At 51.0% G+C, this 23,841-nt stretch overlaps 1 protein-coding gene across 5 annotated transcripts in view; it reads right to left on the bottom strand.

Annotated features, from left to right (window-relative positions):
- Positions 1-241: 241 nt before the first annotated feature.
- PHKA1 (phosphorylase kinase regulatory subunit alpha 1) overlaps positions 242-23,841 on the bottom strand; it is a 70,484-nt gene continuing 46,884 nt past the window's right edge. The window contains exons 19-33 of one of the 5 annotated variants that reach the window (XM_038416581.2): positions 21,635-21,796; positions 16,247-16,341; positions 15,380-15,519; positions 14,143-14,299; positions 13,471-13,550; positions 12,985-13,063; positions 12,733-12,862; positions 10,225-10,326; positions 9,483-9,598; positions 7,411-7,449; positions 5,817-5,861; positions 4,852-5,022; positions 3,648-3,701; positions 1,151-1,351; positions 242-687 (exon numbers count right to left, since the gene is read on the bottom strand). In XM_038416581.2, the coding sequence (XP_038272509.1) occupies positions 514-687; positions 1,151-1,351; positions 3,648-3,701; positions 4,852-5,022; positions 5,817-5,861; positions 7,411-7,449; positions 9,483-9,598; positions 10,225-10,326; positions 12,733-12,862; positions 12,985-13,063; positions 13,471-13,550; positions 14,143-14,299; positions 15,380-15,519; positions 16,247-16,341; positions 21,635-21,796 (1,745 nt within the window). In that variant the 3' untranslated portion in view covers positions 242-513. The remainder of the gene's footprint in view (positions 688-1,150; positions 1,352-3,647; positions 3,702-4,851; positions 5,023-5,816; positions 5,862-7,410; positions 7,450-9,482; positions 9,599-10,224; positions 10,327-12,732; positions 12,863-12,984; positions 13,064-13,470; positions 13,551-14,142; positions 14,300-15,379; positions 15,520-16,246; positions 16,342-21,634; positions 21,797-23,841) is intronic. The other 4 variants (XM_038416582.2, XM_043493010.1, XM_038416583.2 and 1 more) reach the window with 4 other exon arrangements.

The following is a 23,841-nucleotide window of genomic DNA, read 5'->3' as shown; positions in this document are numbered from 1 at the left end:
AAAACACAATGGAGGGAAACCAGTGAGGTGAGACCAGCCTGAGTGCTACAGCGTGCATCTGCAGAGCCCTCCCCCATTCACCTCATGGAGTGAAACCCACCCCAAGCGCTGACTTGTAACACACATACAGATACCCCATACCCAAGCAGGGATCAGATCCCGGGACCCTCAGCAGAGGCCTCTCCCATGTGAGCCCGGTCCTGGATTCAGTGCCAGGGAAGAGCTGGGATGGCTGTATGCAAAACACAGCCATGGTTTAATCACACAAACATGCTCTCCTGAAACATCACTTGGCGTCAGCAGAGAGACACGCCCCCTGCTGAGAACAGCTATTGCAAGCAGGGTGTTTTTTTCCCCAGGGTGACGCTAGGAGATGGTAGGTTCCACCCCTGAATTCAACAAGTTGTCGTGGCATGGAGACAGTCTACCAGCAAGCCAGCTTAACGCCTGCCACTGATTCCTAAAAGGTAACCCAAGGCAGTTTGTAAACTCCAGCTGCAAGCCCAGATGGGTCTATTGCATGGTGCAGCCACTGCTGGGGAGGAACTCCTCCACATACGTTGCCACTGCTCTGGAGAGGTAGGTCATGGTGCCAAACCTGCCACTAGGGGCACTGTCATATAGCAAGGTACAGATGCCTGTCGCAGGATCCTTCTCCAGCATGTTGTCATCAGCGCCCAGTGCTTTCTGTGTGGGTGAGGAGTGGGGAAAAGGAGAGAAGGGAGTTATCAGCCACCTGTTCACCCCCAAGTGCCACATCACTTCCACCCCACACCCCCAGCCAATCCTGCCTACACTCCAGCAGCAAGCACCACCAGCACCCCCATTTCTACTGCCCAAACCCTGCCGCCGCCACCACCACCACCTCCTCCTCCTCTCCACCCTCATCACCATTGCTAGAAATATGTCCTGGATTTCGGGGAATCTGGTCACTCCTTGGAGGTGACATGTAAAATCACTCAACCATCAGGGCTTGAGTCTCAAATGGACCCTCAGCAGAAGCCTTTGACTGCACTGCTGCTGCAAGTTCTCTGTGCCATGACCCATGTGCTAAGGAATGTACGACATGCACGCTTGCCACCACAGCTCCATACAGTCCAAGGCCAGGTTCATCTCACTCATTCCCTCTGGCAGAGGGCAGGTTCCGTACCTGTTCTTCACAGAATAAGTCATTTGCTATGTGCACAATCTTTTCCACTGCAATGATGCCCCCAATGCTGTGTATTTCCACATCTGCCAGCATGGTCAGGACAAGGATGGCTTCTACCAGGAGCTGCCTGTATTCTGGCTGCGGGACACGGTTTAAGACTGACTCCACATGGACTGAAAACTTGATCTCCCCAGGAGTCATCTGTGAGAAACAAAAGCCTATTAATACACATGCAGGTGTCTCCCATGTTCCAGTGAACCCCACAATACTCACAGCACACACCCAGCCCAACACCCACAATCTAGCGCTTTGTAGCATTTCATAGCAGGCAGCAAATTGATCAGTATCCTTAGCCCCATTGTGTAGATGGATGAACAGAAGCACAGACAGAGAATGCCTTGCCCAGGGTTCCCCAGCAAGTCAGTGGGATTGAACCTAGGAGCCTGCATTCCGAGCACCTCCCTCCATAAGGGACGTGCCGGTGCAGGGGCAATGTACTGACAGAACAACTGGTTGACTGAGGCTGGTGGGGCCCTTGAGTTCAGGAGCTCTGAAGATCGTGCTTCACCGAGTACTCTTGGGGGAATACTATGTTACTGCGTGCATGCATAATTAATGAGCCATGCATATTTTTAATTTTTTGCTTAGAAAAAAGCTTCTGCTGAAATGTTGCTGCAGTTCTGCATTTTGCCCACCAGAGGACACTGTGGCAATAGAACAAAGCAGCAGCTCCCAGCCGGCAAGGGAAAGAGAGCCTTCAGTGTCTTCTTCGTGCCTGTCAGGCCAGGAGACAGGATCTATGGGGAGACAGACAGCATCGGGTGCTGGGGGCGGGGGCAGGTAGGGGCTCTTAAGGGCTAGTGATGGTGGACAGACTGAGGCAGGGGCTGAATGGGAGTGGAAGCACAGAGCCAGAGGAGGGAGGGGGGTGCAGGCCCACATGGTGATGGGAGCTGGGGTGCAGAGCTACATAGGGTCAGAGGAGTAGCTAGGAGGGGGCACAGAGATACATGGGGATGGGGTGCAGGGCCACATGAGGATGGATTGGAGTGGGTGTCTGAGTGGGGGTGGAGAGACATGTGGACAGGGGGTACAAAGATACATAAGGGTGCAGGAACACATGGGGACAGGGGCAGATGTGCCTGACCGAATGGGAGAGGCTAGGGGTCAGCCAGGGTCTGCATGAGGAAGCTCCCTAACAATCCCTCCCCACCCCCGCAAAAAACTTGTTCCATACTTTTCCCACCCATACCCAACAACCCTCCAGGCTTTTTCCCAGCAATTTACTTCCCTCTCACTCAGCTCCTCCATTACCCCTGAATCCCACAAGCCTGTCCCCTGCTTCTGAGGGGTGTGGGAAATATGGTTGTGTGTTGTAGTTTAAATGAATTACTACTCAGAATTCTGTATTAATATGCCTAGTAAGGAATCTATGTCAAAAAACACATCCTGAATCTTTTTTGTTGTCTGTATTGTTACAGACCTACTTGCTGACAGGTATTTTGAAATAAATGACCAAAAATAATTGAAACTGGTGTGATTATATTGTGTTATATTGACAAATAAAATATGCAGAATTGTGCAGAATTTTAAAATATTGTGTGCAGAATTTTAAATTTTTTGGCACAGAAGTAACAGAGCAGCCAGCCACAATGTGGGAGAAGCAGCCATCATTGCAGACTGGTCTGGCTCACGACATGGCAAAGCCACTCAACATTCTGCTCTGTACCTGAGAGCAGGTGCTTGACCAGCCCAGAGGCTCAGCACTGTTGAGAGTTGCTGGGCCTTCTTTCACCCACATGGGGAAAACAGCCATCGAGATCCTGCTGCTCCACAGTCAAGAGGGGGAAGAAGCAGCGAGACACTCTCACCAACCAGGAGGGGGAACAGTCAGAGAAGTGGGCAGGGGATCGTTTAGAGCCCCGATGATGGGATGGCAGGGGAAAGGGAGAAGAGCTGATGTGCTGGGAGAGTCAGGCCCTGTTTAGACCTCCCTGGAGATAAAAGGAGATGGGCAGGGAGGGAGAATAAGAGCTTTATTATGCAAATAGTTGCAGGGTGGGGAGATAAGTGAGAGAGAAGCAGAGTGGTAGCAACACCTATGTTACAGCTACCTGATGCTTCTCATTCTAACCATTCTCAACTGCTTTGCAAACTCTGACAAACATCATTCTCCAAGCTGACCTTTCCACGCATGTTCTCTGTCTGAGCCAGATTTATTTTGGGGGTTGGGAGGAAGAGGAGGACAATGGAGTTAGAACAAAGACAGTCTGGCTCTTTGAGAATAAGGCTGGGGAAAAGGACAGTTTTGTCAGAAGTAAAATAATCATTCTAAGTCTTTTGGTATGGGCAGCCTTAATTCTGGCACATCCTAACCTTGGAACACCTGACTGCCTGAATTTGCAATCTTAACACTTTGACACTATTTCTCACACACACTTCCCCATGGATCTACCCTCATAAGGTCAATTGATACCCCCGCCCCCAAAGCTCTTACCTCTTTGGTTGTTGAGGCTGGAAGGACAAAGCCCTCCACAGAGAGGCCATGGCACTGCAGAATAAGACCAAGGGTTAGAGGTTGCAGCCCAGACAGGCCGCTGTTCACTATCCTGGATTCCCCCTCCCTCCAACCCCCCTGAATGGCATATTTAAAATCCAGCAAGCCAATAATTGCATTTTTCATTCACCACGCAGAGCGTGCAGCCTTGAGAAATGCAGTTAGCACACAGATGTGGCAGACACATGGTAAAGTTCAGGCCTTTTCTACATGGTAAGGGGACCTGAAACAATAATTGCAGTAGTAACTCACCCCCTAGCTATTTCAGTTGAAGTCTGGACATGGGCACACACTGTGTACAAATGCCTTCATATCATCTTAGTTAAACTGGATTAGTTCTCCCAAGAAACAGGCTTTTTACTGAAGGATAAAGCCCTTTTACTGAAAGTGAGTGTCCAGACCCAGACATCCAGCAGAATGACAAAGGGGTGGATTGCAACAGTCCCTTTGCTTCCATTTACTATGTAGACAAGCCCCAAGTTTGGTGCCATATGTCTCACATCTGTGCCTTGCTGTATGACTGCACCTCTAGTTGTCAGTTTGGTACCATTACCTACCTCTCCAGACTGGCAGCTAAGTCTGTGCAGGAATTCCTCCCCAGCACCGCCTGCACCAGGCAGTAAACCCATCTGGGCTTCTAGCTGCACTTTAAAATCAGCAGAGGCGCAAATCTGGGCTGTCCTGGCTAATGCAGGGGGCCACATGTGCCCCTGCAGCCCCTGAACAAGAGAGAGTCACAAACTGCTTCCCTCTGTCAGCACAGAGATGAAATGGGCCTTTTACACCTATGCAGCCCTGGGAACAGAATTTAGCTGCAAAGCCAGCCAACAGGGTGGGGCTCCCAGCAGTAATAAAAAGCACCTTGCTTTATGGGGTCCAAACCTGGCTTTTGTCACAGAGCTCCCAAGCAAACTCTGGAAACCAGCATGGCTAGCAGCTATTGGAATAGGCCCTCCAAGGCAGAGGTAGGGTAGTTGCTCAGCTGGCTAGAACACAGAATGATGAGGTGTGTGTGCTGCTGGTGGATCGTCCCCATGATGTGAAAACACTGGCCAAGGGGAGCCAGGTGCATGCATGTGCGCTCACGCACTTACACACACAGGCGTGGAAGGGACAGCTGAATGGCAGCATGAGACCATCTCACCTTCTGCAGGATTTTCCAGACCTTCTGGTAGAACCCCACCGGGACCCTGTTGAGAGCTCCGTCCAGCCGCCTTCTCCGCTGCCACTGGCCATGGCGGCCATCTCTGGAGACCTGCTCTTCCAGCATGCTAGCAAAGGATCCTCCAGCAGGCAAGTAGGAGTTTCCAGAACTCTGAGGACAAAACAGTTACAGTGAAGGCAACAGGACCAGGATGAAGCACTAGAGAGAGCACCTCCCTAGCTTGCGGAGCTCTAACTGCAGAGAAGCACTTGGCCATGTTCCCCCTGGGCTGTAATCTCAACAGCTCTCAAGTTACACAAGAAGGATCAGGCAGGGCTAGTACCTGAAGGGAAGACCAAGGAACACAATTCAGTAGAGGACACTTCCTCTCCCAACCAGCATTAACCAATGTCCTAATATGGGCTAGGACACACAGAATGCTGTCTGATGAGACAAAGCCACAGATCCCCTGGCAATCTCTGCCCAAGTCAGGGCATTAGCCCAGGGCCCTGGGGACAATCCAGAGTGGATTACATTCCACCTTTCTAGAGCCCCTGAGTTGCATCTGGAGATGGGATTCTCCATTTCCACAGCTGGCCTTGTGGAAATGGAGAATCCCACCTTGACTTCTGTTCCACCATCAAGCTTGGGCTGGGGAGACTGACCAGACGGCACCATTTCCTCCTGGCCTGCTTCCTCAGGAGAGCTACATTAGCCCCAAGTGTCAAAGCCTGCCTTGAAAAAGTCTTCTCAAGTGGCTGTGTGCCTAACTTGTGCTTAATGCTGCTGTAGCTAGCTTCCTGTCCTAAATGGTTGTATAGCTTTCCTAGCCACTGCTAATGGGCTACTGTATTCCACTCCAGAGGTGGCTGCATTCCACCCCAGGGTGAAGAGATTCCTGCCTCTTGCTAGCAAAATGCTCTGGAACAGACACATTGCATGTGTAAACGTAAGATGCACATTACCAGAGGAGATCCTGAATCCATCTCCAGAGAGTGGAAGCCACAAGACTAGAGAGGAGAAGAGAGACAGTCAAAGCCTGATAGGATGGAGCAGGCAGCAGAAGCATTAGCAGAAGCATGCACAAAGCTTGGTGTCATTCATTCAGTGTCTATCCCAGGTGATTGTGGCTAGCCAGAGACTTTAGAGCCAGTTTAGGAAGATGCACCACAGAGTTTCACATTAAACCAAAGCCGGAAGAGAGGCAGGAACATTCCAGGGCAGGAGATTAAAGAGCCAGGTGGATGCCTGGAGAGGCTGGTTAAACAGTTTAGCATTTACAAGGTGACACACTGCACAGTGTGAAATCCAAGGAGCTGGGCTCCCCTTTCAGAATTACCGTGCCAGACTGTGGCTTTAGGACACAGTAGCTACACTGTCAGCCCCTCAGCCTGGTTAGAATCTAGTGCGGAGCGGGTGGTCCTGGAGGTTTAGATCTACTCAGGCACAGAGGCTTACAGTACCCAGCTAGAGGCCATTTAAGGTAGGGCCTGGAAAGAGCCAGTGAGCTCACCACATCAACACTGCAGCAGTAGCTAGCCCATCCCAGAGTGACAGCCCGGGAGTGGGCAGGAGGCAGCAGGGGATTCAGAGGGAGCCATGTTCCCTACTGCTCTATCAGGCAGCTGGGAAGGGAGAGCAGAAGTCAATTTGCCTGGTGGGATTATTTGACAGGAGTCCTGCAGTGTGATTAGGGGCTGTACTGCATTCTACAGCACAAGGTACAATCTGGCTGTTGGGCACAGCGCAGTTAGCTACAGGACATGCTGCCTACTTAGCTTCACTGCAGGCTCCTGACCCAGTGTGTTCTAGCAAGTTAAACATCCGTGGTTATGCAGACAGGCCCAGTCTGTCCCACAGCATGGAACAAAGCACCATCATTTGGATTCTGTTCTGTGTCTCCCCATCCCTTCTCCACCTGTGGACCAGGCCTGCGTTGCTAAAACAGCTGGTTAAGACTAGTGGTCTTCTCTAGCAAAGATTATCTCCTGGAGGGGTCCTGGGAAGAGCTTTGAGAAGAAAAGCTGGACAGAAGCCTACTGAGTGCTCCTCACCGTTGATTCTCCAGCACTGCGTACTATGGCATGTCCATTGTTCCTATTCCTCTCCCAGCCCCACCAGGACCTGAGCACACTGACCGCTGGCCAGAGAACCACAGGAGTTCCCAGACTGTGTCCCAGAATGGCAATGCTATTAGACTGGGGCAGAGAGACCCAACACTGGATCCCATCTGCTCTTCACAGCTTCCCAGGCCACAAGTCACCACCAGCCGAGGACTAGAGCTCAGGGAACACAAGACACGGTCACAACCCCACCCAAGAGCCTCTTGCTCACAGAACTGGACTGTAGTTTGCTGGTTGGTCCTTCAAGCGACCCAACTGTAGCTTACAGTTCCTCCAGCTGGAGAGCAGAGCCCCAAACCCTAAGCTGTCAGAGGGGAAGCCAGCTCACTTGCTATGGCTTGAAACAAGCCCATTAGCTCATGCATGCTCAGAAGCTTTCTGGGTGTGCAAGGTTGCCGAGTAAGCTAAGGCTTGAAGAGAACATTGGTGGTTTCACCTTACTGTCCCTCAGAGACTGCCTACGTTTATCCAGTTGCTGAAAGATAAAAAGGAGATCACGATACAGACAATGTGACTGGGGCAGCAATACAGATATGCTGCATTCCACAGCCCAAGGAAGAGTCTGGCTGGTGACCATAGTGCAGTTAGCTATATAACTTACACCTTCTGTTCCCTTTCACCTCCTTCACGCCAAGGCCTGCGTCTCTGTCTAAGGTACTTCTACGGCCCTCCTCAGAACGGCTCCATCGCTAATCACAGGGCAGGGCCATATCCCCATTGTATACGTGGGAACTGTGTGATTTGCTCTGGCAGAGCAGGGAATGGAATCTGGGTGTCCCGTGGCTCAGTGCCCTAACCACTGAACCACCCTTCCTCTTACGAGCCTAGCTTTACCGCCAGTCCTCATGGCTTTTCCACTTACACTCAAAGAGCAGACTCTTGCCTCAGAACCACCTGCATGTTTGCTCGTTTGGTTTCTCCTCTTAATCCAAGGATCTATCTGCATGGGAAAGGCCATCCAGGGGTTTGCATTGACAAGCTTATTTCAGTTTAACTTAATTCTGTTCCCAGCCAGCTTAAGCTAAACTGAAATCCACAGGTGTGTGAATGCACACACCAGTGCACTTAACATTGGTCCAGATTCACACCTCGAGCTAACCTGGCTTTCCACACAAACAAGCCCTACAACAGAGTCACCAGCAGAGCACATGTTATGTGCTGTCCCCACCCTTCGTGGCATTCTGCTCGCACAGGAGCACAGCAAGCTGCCAGGCTGCTGAGTGCAGAGTTACACAAAAGACAGATACACCACAGGTTTCACAGTGAAATATACCCCAGGATGTAGGATTCCTAGTTTTCTTTATACCTTGGATGCAATGCTGGAGCCAAGGGCCCAGGGAGACGCAGGATTAAAGAGTAGCCCTGGAAATGTCTGCTCAGTGACTCTATTACTGCCATCTCAAAGGAATCCTAAGCTTGACTCAGCAGCCCACTAGCAAGCATGCAGGGGAAGGTACAGGAGTGGGCCTGCAGAGTCAGGTGGACAAGGAGAAACCCAGACGCTTTTCTGGAGAGCTACCAGAGCACACCGGGAACAAGTGTCCGCACGATGCTACATGCTAGCTACTGGGAATTTCCTGCCAATGGTGGTGATAAAGCCCTGATCCTCTCACTACAGAAGGGTAGTCCCCACTCCTGCCAGTTGAGCTAAGAGGAGAAACTCTCAGTAGCTGTTAGCACAGAGATGAACAAACTAAGGGGCGTGGGCCACATCTGGCCCATGGATCCATCCTGCCTGGCCCTTGAGCTCCTGACCGAGGAGGATAGCCCCTGGCCCCTCCCCCGCTGTTGCCCCTCCCCTGCAGCCAAGCCGCTGTGTGGGCTGGACTCTGGGCAGCAGGGCTGCCTGCTCATGCAGGGTAGCGTGGCAGGCTCTGGCCGGGCAGCGAAGTGACCAGACATACTGCTCTGAGTGGCATGGTAAAGGGGCCGGGGTCAGGGGGTTGGATAAGGGGCAGGGGGTCCTGAGGGGCAGTCAGGGGACAGGGAACAAGGGGGCAGTTGGATAGGGCAGAGGTTCTGGGGGGGTGGTTAGGGGCAGGGGTCCCAGGAGGGGGCAGTCAGGGGACAAGGGGGGGGTTGGATGGGTTGGAAGTTTTGAGGGGGGGCAGGCAGGGGGCAGGGGCCAGGCTGTTTGGGGAGGCACAGCCTTCCCTACCCAGCCCTCCATGCAGTTTCGCACCCCGATGTGGCCCTCGGGCCAAAAAGTTTGCCCAACCCTGTGTTAGCAGGACAGGGCCCATGACAGCTGGGTAGTTCTCATCCCATCCAGCGGAGGGGTGCACACATGCTTTGCTACTATACAGCTTCTCCACCTATTGCCTTCTGAAACGCAAGCAAAATCAATATACCAATAAAATCAGTCAGCCCCTGCCCAAAGCCCATCCCACAGCTACCCACAATCAGTGTCCTCCACAGCCACACCCAGTACTCCAGCCGGCTCACACATAGCTCAATCCCAACCCCCTCAACATCCCAGCCTCTTTCCACACACCCCCCAACACACACCTGTTTGATCTCACTCTTCAACTTCACTATCCCAGCTCGCTCCGTTTTAGTCGCTCCGACGGCGCCAACCTCACGGATGGAAATAGCAGGGGTTAGGGCTGAATCAACAGAACGCACTGCAAGGGAGGAGGGGACAGGCATGGTCAGAATTCACTGCCAGGGCTCCAAGGACACAGACTCAGCGACAGTCAGGGCACCTCGTGCTCCCAAGGCACTCCTTATAGCACCTCCAGCAAGCAGGACCTGGGGTGCCCCTGCTTTAACCTTTTCAGAAGCCCAGAACTACAGGAACTATTGCCATGGAAGGAGAAGTTTCCTCTATCACCAGTAGCTGTCCTATCATCCCTGACTGACGCCCGCTCCACGCACTGGCAGGACCTGTCTGTTTCAGCACCAAATGAGGGGTGGAGTTATTTTAATACTGAATTCTGGACTGGGCTCAGACATACGCCTGTATGTGTTCAGGCAGCCCGAACTGCAATAGACAATGAGGATGAACGACCAGGATCTCTCAGGATGCCAACAGCCATGGCACTGGTGTGTGAAGGACATCGCAGCCCTGAATAAGTTATAGTAAGATGCACGTGCCTGGGACATCAGAGGAATGGACATCTCCGAGTTGCTGGAAATGAGACTAAGGCCAGACCAGAGTGTGGTTATGGTGCAGTTTCATCTCCAAGATCATTCAGCATCATTTTAGAGGCAGCCACTTCAAGATTTCAGCTTAATCAGACAGACTCACCGCTCTTCTCCACTCCAAACTCCTTGCCAGAGAGAATGTGGTGTAGAAGATTCTTCATATCTGAAGGACTGAGGTTCATCAAGCTCTCGGTAGCTTCTTCAGCTAGAGATCAGAGATTAATTGTAAGAGACATTAACAACAAGGTCACCTCCTTCCCCTCCCAATCTACATCATTAGTGGAGAAGGGAGGATTCTTAGAGGAAATTCTAGTAAGAGGTTCCTGGCTCAAGGGGCACAAGTGAATCTAGGTGTTTCCATACATTAGTTGCACACCAGGATTTATTAATGAAGCACTCGAGTTCTCATCCTGCTCTGCCTCCCCAGAAGAGAACAGATATGGCTAAGCGATACTGTCAGCCTGATAACCAGTTGATTACAGATATAGGAGGGAAGAATGGTGCAGATGCTATACTTGCCTCACAGCCCCTGTCCAAATCAAATCACTCCCCTCTCCTCCCCTCTCCCTCTCCCCCAATCACTGTGCAAAAAGTCCACAAAACCATCCGGGAAACAGACTATGCTGTGAAATGTGCACATGCTTAGAGAAACCTGTTCTTTTGGGATCAGTCTATCCAAGGTACTTATATGGCCTCCATTACCTCTGAGCACCTCATAATTTTTATTGTATTTTCCCCACAACAAACCTGTGAAGTAGACTATTTTCCCCATTCTACAGATGGGGAACTGAGGCACAGAAAGACTAAGGGCATATCTACATTACAGGGACTATAGCAGCACAGCTACAGCACTGTAGCTATGTCGGCATAAACCCATAGCATAGGCGTAATCTACAGTAAGGGAATGGCTTTTCCATGCCTGTAGGACCACCTCCTCCCCGAGTCACTAGGTGGATGGAAGCATTCTTCTGTCGACCTCGCTATATCTTTGCTGGAGGTTAGGTTGGAATCGGTATGGCACTCAGGGGGTTGGATTTTTTCACACCTCTGAATGATGTAGCTTTGTCAACCTAAAATTTAAGTGTAGATCTAGCCCAAGTGACTTGCCCAGGGTCACACACAGTCTGTGGCACAGCAGGAATTGAACCCGGTTCTCTGAAGTCCCGCACCCTGGCCTACGCTCTGGGCCAGGGGTACGTGTACCTCCGGGGGTACATAGAGTTCTTCCAGGGGGTACCTCAACTCATCTAGAGATTTTCCTAGTTTTACAACAGGCTACATAAAAAGCACTAGCGAAGTCAGTACTAACTAAAATTTCATACAGATAATGACTTGTTTATACTGCTCTATATGCTATACGCTGAAATGTAAGTACAATATTTATATTCCAATCGACTGATTTTATAATTACATGGTAAAAAATGAGAAAGTCAAATTTTTCAGTAACAATGTACTGTGACACTTTCGTATTTTTCTGTCTGATTTTGTAAGCAAGTAGATTTTAAGTGCGGTGAAACTTGGGGATACACAAGACAAATCAGACTCCTGAAGGGGGTACAGTAGTCTGGAAAGGTTGAGAGCCACTGCTCTGTGTTGTCCCTCCATTCTGGTCTTCGGCATTTCCTTGTAAACTTGCAGGGCCAATAGTTTCCTAATCCAAGCGTAACTTAGGCTGACTGAGTCCCTTCAAAGTGAGGAACAGTTTCACACCACCCCAAAAATCAAACAAAGCTGTCCTCACACCCCAATCTCTCTCAGGATCCCAACACGCTAGCTGAATGCACAGTGAGGATTTAGACCTGTTTGAGCAGGTAGCCAAGTTTTTAAAACAGAAAAGGAAAAAAAAAAAAAAAGGTAACAAAATGGCCGAGCTGGTGAGCAGGGACTTGCTATATTTTTAGTACCATCAAGCACTTAGTGACTCTACTAGCATCCGATGAAGTGAGCTGTAGCTCACGAAAGCTTATGCTCTAATAAATTTGTTAGTCTCTAAGGTGCCACAAGTACTCCTTTTCTTTTTGCGAATACAGACTAACACGGCTGCTACTCTGAAATCTACTAGCTACGCATCTCCCTTTCACATTTTCCCCAGCAGTTTTATTTTATTGGCCCCAACTATACAGAAAGTTGACTATATAACCCAGTAATGTGATTATACCAGTGATTCTCAACCAGAGCCCGTGGCCTTTAGCACACACCTGAGCTGGGCTGCAGCTGTGTACTAATTGGGCTGTGGACTCCAGTTGAGAACCACTGGTATAATCACATTACTCAGATACAAGGTTCCCACATACATGGGCCCATGGAGATTCCCCTAGATACTCCAGAGGCCTTGCAGTGAAAGCTTGAGTTTGTTATCACAGCCCTTTCCTGCCTGGGGAAGGCTTGGCTGGGGTGAGACACTAGGCTGGACACCTCACCCACGTTGTCTGTGTCAGAAAAAAGGCAGCCACTCTGCTAATCTGGCAGTTGTGAGGCAACATGCAACAAAGCCTGGGCATTCTGTATACTGGGGGCTCCCGGTCAGCCACTCACAGGCTGGGAGTTAGAGGGATGCTCCCACCCTTTCTCTGTCTCATCTGTCTTTGGACAGCGGACTCAGGCTGGGTACCTGAGCAGTGCAGGGAATGTGCCAGCTCCGTTGCCATCACCTGGATGATAAGCCCAATGCGCAGGCGGAACATCTCAGCGAAGAGGGTGGGCTGGGTACGTATGTACATGGCCAGGTAGACCATGATTTCCTGAAAGGGAAAAGCAAGGAGACACAGGTCACAAGGCAGCCGCCCAGTGGGACAGGCGCATCCTCTGGCCTGCAAGGGCACTGATAGGGTGCCCTGGAACCAGCTGGACTCAGCCCTGTCACCTGAGTCAGGATCGAGACGCTCATGTTCTTCTCACTGGCTTCGTCAATCAGGCGGGTGAGCTCCTCATATGGGACGGGGCTGAGGAGACAATGGGAATAAAGAGGAGATCCCAGTACATGCAGACATAGGGAAGGCATGATCTACAGCTCCTCAACGCAGGGCTAATGCCCCTTCACCTGACTTTAGACAGCCCCCACATACTGCCCCACCTGCTTTGAGGTCACTATGTCCAGCACGATGCGCACAGCCAGCGAGGCTCAGGGGAAAGGGAGCTCATACAGATCCAGCCTGGGAGAGCAGTGGCCTCTTCCCAATGGGCAGGCAGAGGCGGAGCCTCAGTGGTGGGCAGACCCTGGTAGAGTAGAGTACTCACCATCTGTTATGTTCTCCCTCCCCACTCCGCCCTAAAGTTGACCCCCAAATCAAGCTTACTAATGCAATGGTAGCAGCCCCCTGGGTACAGAGGCAAAAGGAGCTGAACTCACGCAGAGATCGTCTTCTCCCGAGGCTCTGGAGGCAGCCCCACTGTCAAGTGCTTCTGATGAGACAGGAGGTCAGTGCAGGCCTAGACAGAGATACCATCATGCACTTGGTTATGGATGCTTAACAGCCAAAGAGCTGCCGGGGCCTTACAGGCATGCTCCTTTCCTCCCTCCCACCGAGAGCTTCATGCACACCTCTCAGATACACAGTGTGGCTTTTGGACTATTTTCTAGAGTTCCATCTTCACTGCAGGGATGGTACTGGGCTCAGCTTGGTGTGAGATCCTATCCTCTCCCCAGCCCCCAGAGCAGGATTTTCTGTACAGTCTGCAAATCTAAACCTGCTTTTAGCAGGGCCCAGCACTCCCCATTCCAGCTGTCAGAGCCATGGACATTCAGGCCACGTACTTCTAAGTGAGCATGTAAATCAATGGCATCTCAGAAATCTAAGGGACCTTTCTACTTGCCATGAAGTGGGCAAACAATAAGAATGACAGTCTGGCATTTCAGTGGCCACCTCTCCAGACAAAAGGGTCCTTTCTAGATGCGGCGGACTCTTACGGTAAGTCGTTTCTCAGAGGTATTTGTGAAGTCAGACATTGATTTGCCCATTCGCTGCCTCTTCCCACAGGCCAGGCCAGGGATCAGAGCAAGGCCCCTGTGCCCAGTCCTCACCTCATCAAGAGCTTCCACCTTCTTTTTCAAGATCCCGGAGATGTAGCGGATCAGGGCCCATTGTCGGGTAGCTCCCACGTTGACATACAACTCAGTAAGGAGGTCCTTGACAGTAGCACCAGGTTGGCCATCGATCTCTGTGTCCCAGTCAAGCCCCCTGTGTTCAAGGAGATGACAGGTCACAGCAAAGACTATGTGAGCAGGATTATTTACCCAGCCCCCACAAACTCTATGGCAGCACCATTACATAGCAACACATGACTGTTCAGCATGAACACTACGATAACACTCCAACGGAGGGGGATGCTCTTCTGGCTAGTAAATAGTGTGCTCAGCAATGCACCAGACTGATGGAACGCAATGGAGCTACCTGTTTAGACGCACCAGCTCTTGAGAACTGTACCTAACTAATCCTTTTAGAGACAGCAAATTCTAAATCTCTTATTATATGTGCAGTGCCCAGCACAACAAGACCCAGATCTCATTAGAGGTGCTAACACAAGCACTGTACCAGGTGACCTAGGGAGATTGTGGGAACCCCATCATTGGAGGTTTCTAAGAACAGATTTGACAAACACCCTCAGGGATGGTCTAGGTCAGGGGTGGGCAAACTTTTTGGCCAGAGGACCACATCGGGGTCCCAAAACTGTATGGTGGGCTTGCATAGTATATTAAATTGCTCCACATAGGAATGTACGGTGGCGGCTCTCGCAGCTGCACTGCACAGCAGGAGCTCACAGCCCTGCCGCCCAGAGTGCTGGCAGCACAGCGAGCTGAGGCTGCGGGGGAGGGGCCAGGGGCTAGCCTCCCCGGCTGGGAGCTCAAGGACCGGGCAGGATGGTCCCACGGGCCACATGTAGCCCGCAGGCCATAATTTGCCCACCTCTGGTCTAGGTTTACGTGGTCCTGCCTCACAGCAAGGGGCTGGACTAGATGGCCTCTCAAGGTCCCTGCCAGCCCTACATTGCTGTGATCATTTTCGAAGTGGCTAAGAGGTGAGTCCATACCAAGGGCATGTTTTCAGAAACTCCCGCCAGCCTCCCATCTGGCAAACATTTCCCAGACTAGTTATAAAAGCTGAAACACAGGGAGCTACCCATCTCGCCTCTCCTGAGGGGGCAACACCTAGGCTTCTCATTGTGGGTGATAATGCCACTATCAGGAAAATAAAGCCAGGAGCAAAGCAATATAAAGGGCTTCTTGGGTAATGCAGGCTGGGGGCCGGCCACACTCCTACTTGAGGGAGTGGAGCATGTAGAGAAGGTCAGCCTGCTCCTGTAGGGTGGGGCACTCTCGCAGCTGATCCACCAGAGCCTTGCAGTGCACGTTTCCAGCCTTGTCTCGAGGGAGGTTCACCATGGTGTGGAGCGAGGGAATCTGGAGGAGGAGAGGTCACTTGGGTTCCATGTTAGAGCTCTAGCTGGTGTCCCAACCCTTCCCCTAGAATCCCAGAGCACCCCACTTGGTCCTTGGCTCTGCTCTTCCCTGGTTAATGCCTTCTGCTAAAGCTGGCTAAAGCCATGGCACCAGCCAACGTCTTTGCTGTCTCCATTAAGCAGGACCCACCCTACTGCTAGGGGCTGGGACAGCACTCTGCTTGCAAGGACCCAGCCCAGGGCTGGCTTCTGAGCCAGGATGCTCTGCTGATAAACTCCCCACCCAACCTATCCTCCTCTCTAGTGTGGGCAGATTCCTGTTCCACACCCATGCCTCGCAGATCTACCTCCACTGCCCCTCATGTTACATACCAGAGCAGCAGCACTTTCCTTCTTCCCCAGTGGGCCCTGCTCTGTCGAGGCCAGGGATTCTACCCGCTCGTCTGTTTGCTACAGTATGTCCCCTTCCCCCCTCTTGAGTTTCCTGCAGCCAGTGGGTCACAGGGCTGTGGAGAGCAGCTGGCTAATAGAACTATTCATGTCTCTAGCTGTTCCCAGGTGACATCCAGGCCACTTCCCCACTTGGATTCTGCTGCTCCACTCCAGGGCAGCAGTCTGTGTACCTTCTAGCTGGCACACTGGACACTGTTGGGAGCCAGGCAGTTGACTCTCAAGCTGGACTGCATTCAGCACCCCCAGCACCCACCCTGCTCCCAGCTCAGGGTCACCTGGCTGTGCTGTTCGGGTGTATGGGTGGAACCCAGCAAGTGCACTGAAGGCTGGGAGGCCTGGAACAGCTTGGACGGGATGTACATGTTGACATCTGCAAGAAACCAACATTTGTTCTGGAAGGCTTTAAACTACAGCACATTGCAATTTACCCAGCACAGCGTCTGGGGCTCTGCCCTGCTCAGGAGAGTTTTAAATCCTTGTTAACTCACAGCCTCCAGGGAGTGCTGCTGCCTACTGTGCTTAGAAGGGACGCACAGTCCTCTGGCTCCACCCCAGGTGAATAGACTGGAGGGGAATGGATGGCTATTTAATAGCCGCTAATCTCTCAGAAATTTGTGTAGAGGCTGCAAGGCATCAGAACCCTAACCGACTAGGGTTTACTCTTGGGAGGATATGCTGCAGCCAAGGTTAATTACATGGGCCTTCAAACACTGCAGGATTTTATAAACTAGTTAATTGCTTGATTAATCCAGCAAGAGAGACCTACTTAATGCTCCAGAGATTTCACACACACTGGAGGCCTAGCAGGGACAGAGCAGAGAGGGCAGCGCTCTGCAGCCTTTCCTATGAGTTACTACAAGTGGCTCTTTGGCAGCTTGATGAGAGAGGGTCTTCCCAGGGCAGCTTTAACAAGGGGCTAGATCAGCAGAAGAGGGCAGGAGGAGAAGAATGGCAGCTGGGGCATGCTGGCCATGACACAGAGAGGTGTTACGCTGTAGGTTTTATTAACAGCTGTGCAGCACTGGAATCCGGAACTCTCAAAGCCTGACTCTGACACTGACCCCTCTGCAGCCTTGGGGAAGTCACTTACCCTCATTTTACAGATGGGAAAGCCAAACAGTTAATACTTACCCACCTTACCTTCATGGATTAATTTCTGTAGAGCACTAATAACGCTCTAGAGGAAGATTAGCTTTACCTGCTCACTGTAGTGCCACCAGCCTTGAGAAGGGAAGTGCAAATAAGCTGTTCAGGACAATCAGGTTTCTCTGTAGATTTTTAACCTGTTGTATCTAACAGTGAGCCCTGAGCATGGACAATGCCCCATGTCTCACGCACACAGCAGTTAGTCTTTGGTCAGTTGTAATACTTGGGTTAACTCAAGAGCAAAGAGTCATGACTTGTAACTGTTGCATTTAACTCTCCCAATGGTTACAGACCAACAGGATTGGAATAGTTAAACTGTTACAGCAGCATCCTGGCAGCATGTTCTAGATCAGGAGTTCTCAAACTGGGGGTCAGGACCCTTCGGGGGTTGTGAGGGTATTATGCGGGGGGTCGCAAGTTGTCAGCCTCCACCCCAAACTCTGCTTTGCTTCCAGCATTTATAAGTGTTAAATATATAAAAAAGCATTTTGAATTTATAAGGGGGGGATCACACTCAGAAGCTTGCTGTGTGAAAGGGGTCACCAGTACAAAAGTTTGAGAATCATTGCTCTAGATCAAGGGTTCTCAAACTTCATTGCATCATGACCCCCTTCTGACAACAAAAATTACTACATGACCCAGGAGGTGGGACTGAAGCCTGAGCCCACCCGAGCCCCACCACGCTGGTCCGGGAGGGGGCACAAAGCAGAAGCCCAAGGGCTTCAGCCCCAGGCAGGGGGCCTGTAACCAGAGCCCCACCACCCCAGGCTGAAGCGCTTGGGCTTCGACCCTGGGTCCCAGCAAGTTTAAGCCAGCCCTGGTGACCCTGTTAAAATGGGGTCACGACCCACTTTGGGGTCCCGACCCACAGTTTGAGAACCACTGCTCTAGATGGTCCTCATGGACGAGTCCTCAACCTGTTCTATGCCAGGACCCTCCTGCCATTTAGCCATGTGGGAAGGGCCCAGTGGCCACAACTACAGCTGGGGCGTGGGTACAACCAATAGATGTTTTGGTTGCCATGCCTAAAACATCTGAAAAAGCTCTCTATACAGGTATGTATGTTTCAGGTCAAACAAAATGTTTCATTTCACCTGCAACAAAAAATGTCCTTGTTTTTAATTTTTTGTTTTCAGGAATTTTCCTTGGTGTTTTTTTTTTTTAAAACGTAGCTAAATTTCTAAACAAAGTTTTCAAAAATAAGTAAGTCTTCATTTTCTTTTGTTCGAAAGTATTCATAAAATTCCACCCCAATTTGTGAATAGTTTTGGTTGAGCCAAAACTGTATCTTGTAGCAAATAAATGATGCAGCCAAAAAATTTTGCCCAGCTCTGTGGCACCTGGTTGTGACCCACAGACTGAGAACCCCTTCAGATTCTCCACCTGCCTACCTAGGTATGTGGTCAGTGGACCCATCTCCACTACAGATTTCAATCCCATTGTGAACACAACCTGTCTCCTCTGTCTAGGCTGGACCCAACCCATATTATAACCATGCTATCAAAACACACAACAGCCCTGAACTTTGCAAGGCTGGCACACAACTTGGCAACAGAGTTGCACATAATTTGATCCCAGTCTCTTTGCAAATGAGAGGCGTGCTGGAAGCAGCAGTTTGTAAGGGTTCTGACAGACTTCAGAAGGCTGCCGCCAACCTCTCCTTTCTTAGAGCAGATAGAGCTGGCACCTACACTAGATGTTTTTGTACCCACTTTTTAGCAATGGTGCATCTGCAGAAATGTAAATACTAGCATCAGCTGAGGCTCACATGCATTAGCATGTACATCAGTGCTATTGGCAGTGCAGCTGCATGGATGCTGAAGAATGGGTACAACATTTCCTTAGTGCAGACAAGCTCTTTGAGTGAACTCTGTTCTACGCAAAGTCACACAGGGTATCAACAGGTGAACAGGTTCAGCGTACACAGACAAGAGGCAGTTGGTGGAGAGATGGGGATGCTTGCAACATGATAACATCTGTAGCATAGGCAGGGCTTCTGATTTGGTCAGTCTAGACTGGCAAACAGTGCTACAACCATGATAGCAACTACAGCTCTGGCAGCCGTGAGCCTTGCTGCATCGTGGCACGGATGTTACTAAGCTCTCCGCACCCCAGCCTGGGCATAGCCATACAGCACACCTCTGGCAGCGACATTCAAATAGTGGGACGACAGACAGATGCAAAGGAAGAGTCTGGAGGATGGGATGTAAAGGGGATGAGGTGTCCAGTGGCGCAGCTTCCTCTGTTAGCAGCAGAAATATTAAGTGGGGGAGGGAGGGGGGAGAGAGAAAGAGCGAGAGAAACACAACAGACCCACTCAGAGAACGGAAAAAGCCCCAACCACCTCTAAGGCAGTAACCCAAGAAACACCTTCTGAACCCGATCGGTGACCATATCAGAGACAGACAGGAGAACCCCTGCATCTGACCTACCCTGTGCCAGTCATGGAGGAACTCGAGACGGGGAAAGGGCACTGGGAGGGAAAGGGCACTGGGAGGCTGGCTCTGCTCCTGGCCTCACCCAGATTTAAATAAGGCTCTATCTACACAGGAGGAACATAGATAGAGCCCCAATTCCAGCGATTAGGGACCAGCCACCAATGCAGACAGGCAAAGCTGCTGTTTGCTCCAGTTCAGTGTACTCCTGCCTCAAGCTAGATTAAGCTGCACTGGGGTACAACGGTCTGCACCACTGCTGGCTGCAATTGTAGCAAACCCCTACAGAATCCAAGGTTCAGATGCTACATGCTCATCAGGGCAGCTGGCAGGGGATGCTGCAGAGCTCTGGGCCTAAGGAGGCTTTAGCGGCTCACAAAGGAGGTTAGGCCAGTGCAGAGGCAGGAGTGGGGCTAAGATGACAGCTCTCAATACAAACAAGAGGGCAAGGATCAACCCCAGGACACAGTGTGAGGAACATGCCCCATTAAGGGCATTTCTATGCACAATTCCAGCATCTTGCACAGCTCCGCCATGCTGTTTGTATGCTGGTGTCATCCATGGAGCACCCCTGCACTTCTGTAGCATGAGAACTCCAGAATGTGCCATAAGAGCACTGCCATTTCAGGGCGAGAACTTTCTGAACAAGCCAGAAAGTGGCAAAGACCTTTGGCTCCCCACATGAAATTTGGGTTTGCTCCAGCCAAGGCAGGATTGCTCCTTGTGACTTGTTCACCAGTGTCTGATGCAGGTACTGTTCACCCTGCCATGGGAGGCTCTGGGCTGCAAACATCCTTCCTGTCTCAGCAGTACATAACCAGCCCCGTAACGCTAAACGGACCAACGGACAGAGAAAGTCACTGCTACAGGAGAACTCAAAGCACAGGTACCATGCTCCACTCTCATCTGGACAGCGTTGCTCTGGCTGTTCAGGCTCCTCCAGTGTACACATCTTTAACTAGCTCACAGCTGTAGCTCTATGACTTATGCAGACACAGATATGGTAGAGGTTGGCCCAATGCCCTGGGCTTCTCAGGAAGGCAGGTAAAGCCAATAGCTTCCCAGCTACATTAAACTATGCTACATCAGAGAGGCTGCATGACAGACACTGGGCTGCACAGCATGGCGATGGAGGGGGCCAATGGAACACGGGGGAAAGACTGGAAAATGCAGCCGTCCCATTTTTAACTTTGAATCCATCCTGCCTGCTCACTCTTATTCACCTCTCCCCCCACCATTACATCATCTCTTCCCTGCTGCTCAGTGCCCTTTGCTCATCCTGAGTCCCAGAGCTCCTCTGCCACCTCCCCCATGCTTCTGTCAGACACTAATACTTGGTGAATATATGTAACGAGTTATGGAAATGCCAACAGCCAGATCTGCTGTGAGACGGGGAGCAGTAGCTTCCTCCTCTAATTTGGGGAAAAACAACAAGGAAGGGTAAGTATTCTGACCAAGGCCACAGAGGAAGTCAGCGTCAGAGTCAGGACTGGAAGGCAGGTGTCCACTGGACAACGCTAGCACACATATCTGAGCTGCCCCTCCTTGTGGGAGAGGCCCTAGTGGCTGCTCAGCAGAGGAGTCAGGGCCAGCCCTACCACCTGGGCTACTTCGCCCCGCCCCTGTGGGTCTCGTTCTTCCCTCCATAATCAACACGGCTGTGAAGCCTGCAGCCATTGGCCAGAGAAAGCTCTGGGTGGCTGGGAAGGGAGCCCCAGGGAGAGTTTCACATCTTCACTGCTGTCCTGTAATACAGGCCGGGCTAGAATCTTCACTTCCAGGGACACCAGGGATGAAAGATTCACCGTGGCACTGATTTTAAGGGCTGGCTCTCCCATGGCCTGCCATACCATATGGCCCCCAACATACCTTGTGCCTGAAATGCCACCCCTGCTACTCCAGAGGCTGCCAGTCGTGCCGACCTGCCCCAGAGCAAGGGGTGGGAATACCTCCATTAGTCGTAGAGGCCCCCCACCTCCCAGTGAGTCACCTGGGGTCTAGAGCTTGGTTCTGCAGAGAGGAAGCGTCCATGTACAACCCCAGCCACATGGCTGCTCCCCGGGGACAGCGCCTGTTACTCACTCTGTACTTGCAGCTCTTTGGCCTGGGACACCAGGGACATGAGATCACAAGTGGTGTGCACTGCGGCTCGGAAGCGATGCAGCCCTCCCTTCTGGGTGGCCTTGGGAGCTGTGTGCTCCAAAAGGTGATCTAAATACTGAGCCACTTCGTCACAAACGTCAGCTGGAAGAGCAGGCAGAAGAGAGGGGTTTAGTCACTTTATGCCTAGGCTCCCCTGGGTTTTCCTTGCTGTAGGGAGAACTTCTGTTGCCTCCAGTGCATTGGTAACATGGAAAAGGCGCAGTCTCCCTACACGATGCAGCAACAGCATGCCTGGCACATTCACTAGGCAGACACAGGTACAGCACCAGCAGCAGCCTTGGAGAGCAGTTCCTGTATCGGACATGGTTCCTAGTCCCTCCTCTCCACACCTTGCAATGCCTGCCATCAATCCAGTCCTCAGAAACCCAGCCTTCAACTCCAGCAGTGCTATCTGTCCCTTTGGTCCTGTTGCTGTTCTCCTTTCTGATGCGGGTCAGGGCAGTCAGCTGCAGCACACACATACCAGACTGAAATCCCTGAACTAAAATCAGTCTGGGCTTCACCAGCCCCCTCCCCTGGCTGCATGTGATCCTAGCGGGAACCCAAAGGAAGCCTAGTTTATCCATCATCTGGGAAATTAGGTGGAGCTGTTCACTGGGTTAGCCCAAGTATTTGAGGTGCATTTTTATACTATTTCTAAAAGAAAGAGCAGTATCCATTTAAAAGGCGACACCACATTAAATCAATTCACTGCATCTCAAGCACCCAGCACAATTCAACCCTAGCTGCTTCAGGAAACAGCACATTTGGAGTTACTGAGATCACAGTGGGCTTAAGTACAGTCATGACCATGGTTTCTTGGTTTCACTCCATACACTTCTCCAGCCTGGCTCTTGGTGGGCAGAGAGCTGCATTCATTAGGCTCCTGCCAGGGGTCACCATCATCATTCATATCTCCTTTCTTTATATTAAAATAAATGAACTCAAATCTGTTTGGCCCCATGGCCCCCGGCCTTCACATTTCCCATTGGTCTGAGGCATCCCCTTGGTACTACTTCTCTGCAACCAGCCTGAGCTCTTCCGAGTAGGGACAGTCTCTTCCTAGTTGAGAGAGACTCAGCACAGCAGGGCCCTGATGGGACTCAAAATGCTATTTTTTATTATGAATAAATTATTTTAATAGATAATCAAGAACTATTAGACAAAGTTTGCCTCCAAGCCATCACAGGTGAGAATGGAAATCCCTTCCCTTCATCCACCTCTTTTCTATCTTACTAGCTCTGCACTCTACCATCTCTCGCCTGGGGTCAAAACCCAGTTAGCCCTGGCACCTGCTGGCCCCATGATCTCCTCGCTGCCTGCCCACAGCCCAAGATTAGCAGTAACCAAGACATCAAACAAGTTTGGTGTAGAGTGAAAAGGGCTTATTATATGCACTTGGACTCCTGGCCAGTCCTATGCCTTCTATGATGGATAGCTGAACACCTCCTCCACCCCGGCATTACCACACTGTTAACAAAACCAGTACCACATCAAAGCCTTATTGCGTTGCACAGAGGGCCCAGAGGCTACAACACAAAGACAACTTGTGCACTGCCCCAAATGGAAGCACATTGTTGACAGGGCTCTCTCAAGAGTGCACCTCAGATATTTTCGACACACTCAAGCAACAGTGAAGCGAGCCTGAAGTGTGATTTACACCACTTGCCTACACAGTCACATGCATGCAGCCATGCTCTCTCTTGCTCTCTCTCTGTGGCAGCAATTGAACATCCTTGGATGGCAGGGTCTGGGTCTTTGCAGAAGACGAGTGACAGATTGCTAGCCCATGCAGTACCAAAGTCTGTTATTAGCCAGCCATGCAACATGGAGAACACCATACAGATTTCCAGTATAGTGCACATGCATGAATTGCAACAATCTGCCTCCTGCAGGAGAACATTTATAGTACAACATAACATAGATGGATTCTATGTAAATGCAATGCCATCAAGATGAAGGCCATGACAGTTGCATGCAAAGGTCATGCTGGGACACCCTTGCTTTAACTATGCATGAGCATGGCCACACAGCTTTCATGTGAACACTTACTCTAGAGCACACGCACTTTCATTCGATTTCCTGTACAAACTATCTAGCCAGTGTTGAGGTCTGGGCGTCCATACAGGCAGAGATTTTTCAGCATC

The sequence above is a fragment of the Dermochelys coriacea genome, chromosome 9, assembly GCF_009764565.3.
Source record: "Dermochelys coriacea isolate rDerCor1 chromosome 9, rDerCor1.pri.v4, whole genome shotgun sequence".
In the NCBI taxonomy this organism is placed as follows: Eukaryota; Metazoa; Chordata; order Testudines; family Dermochelyidae; genus Dermochelys; species Dermochelys coriacea.
This window is presented reverse-complemented; position numbering and strand designations above follow the sequence as displayed.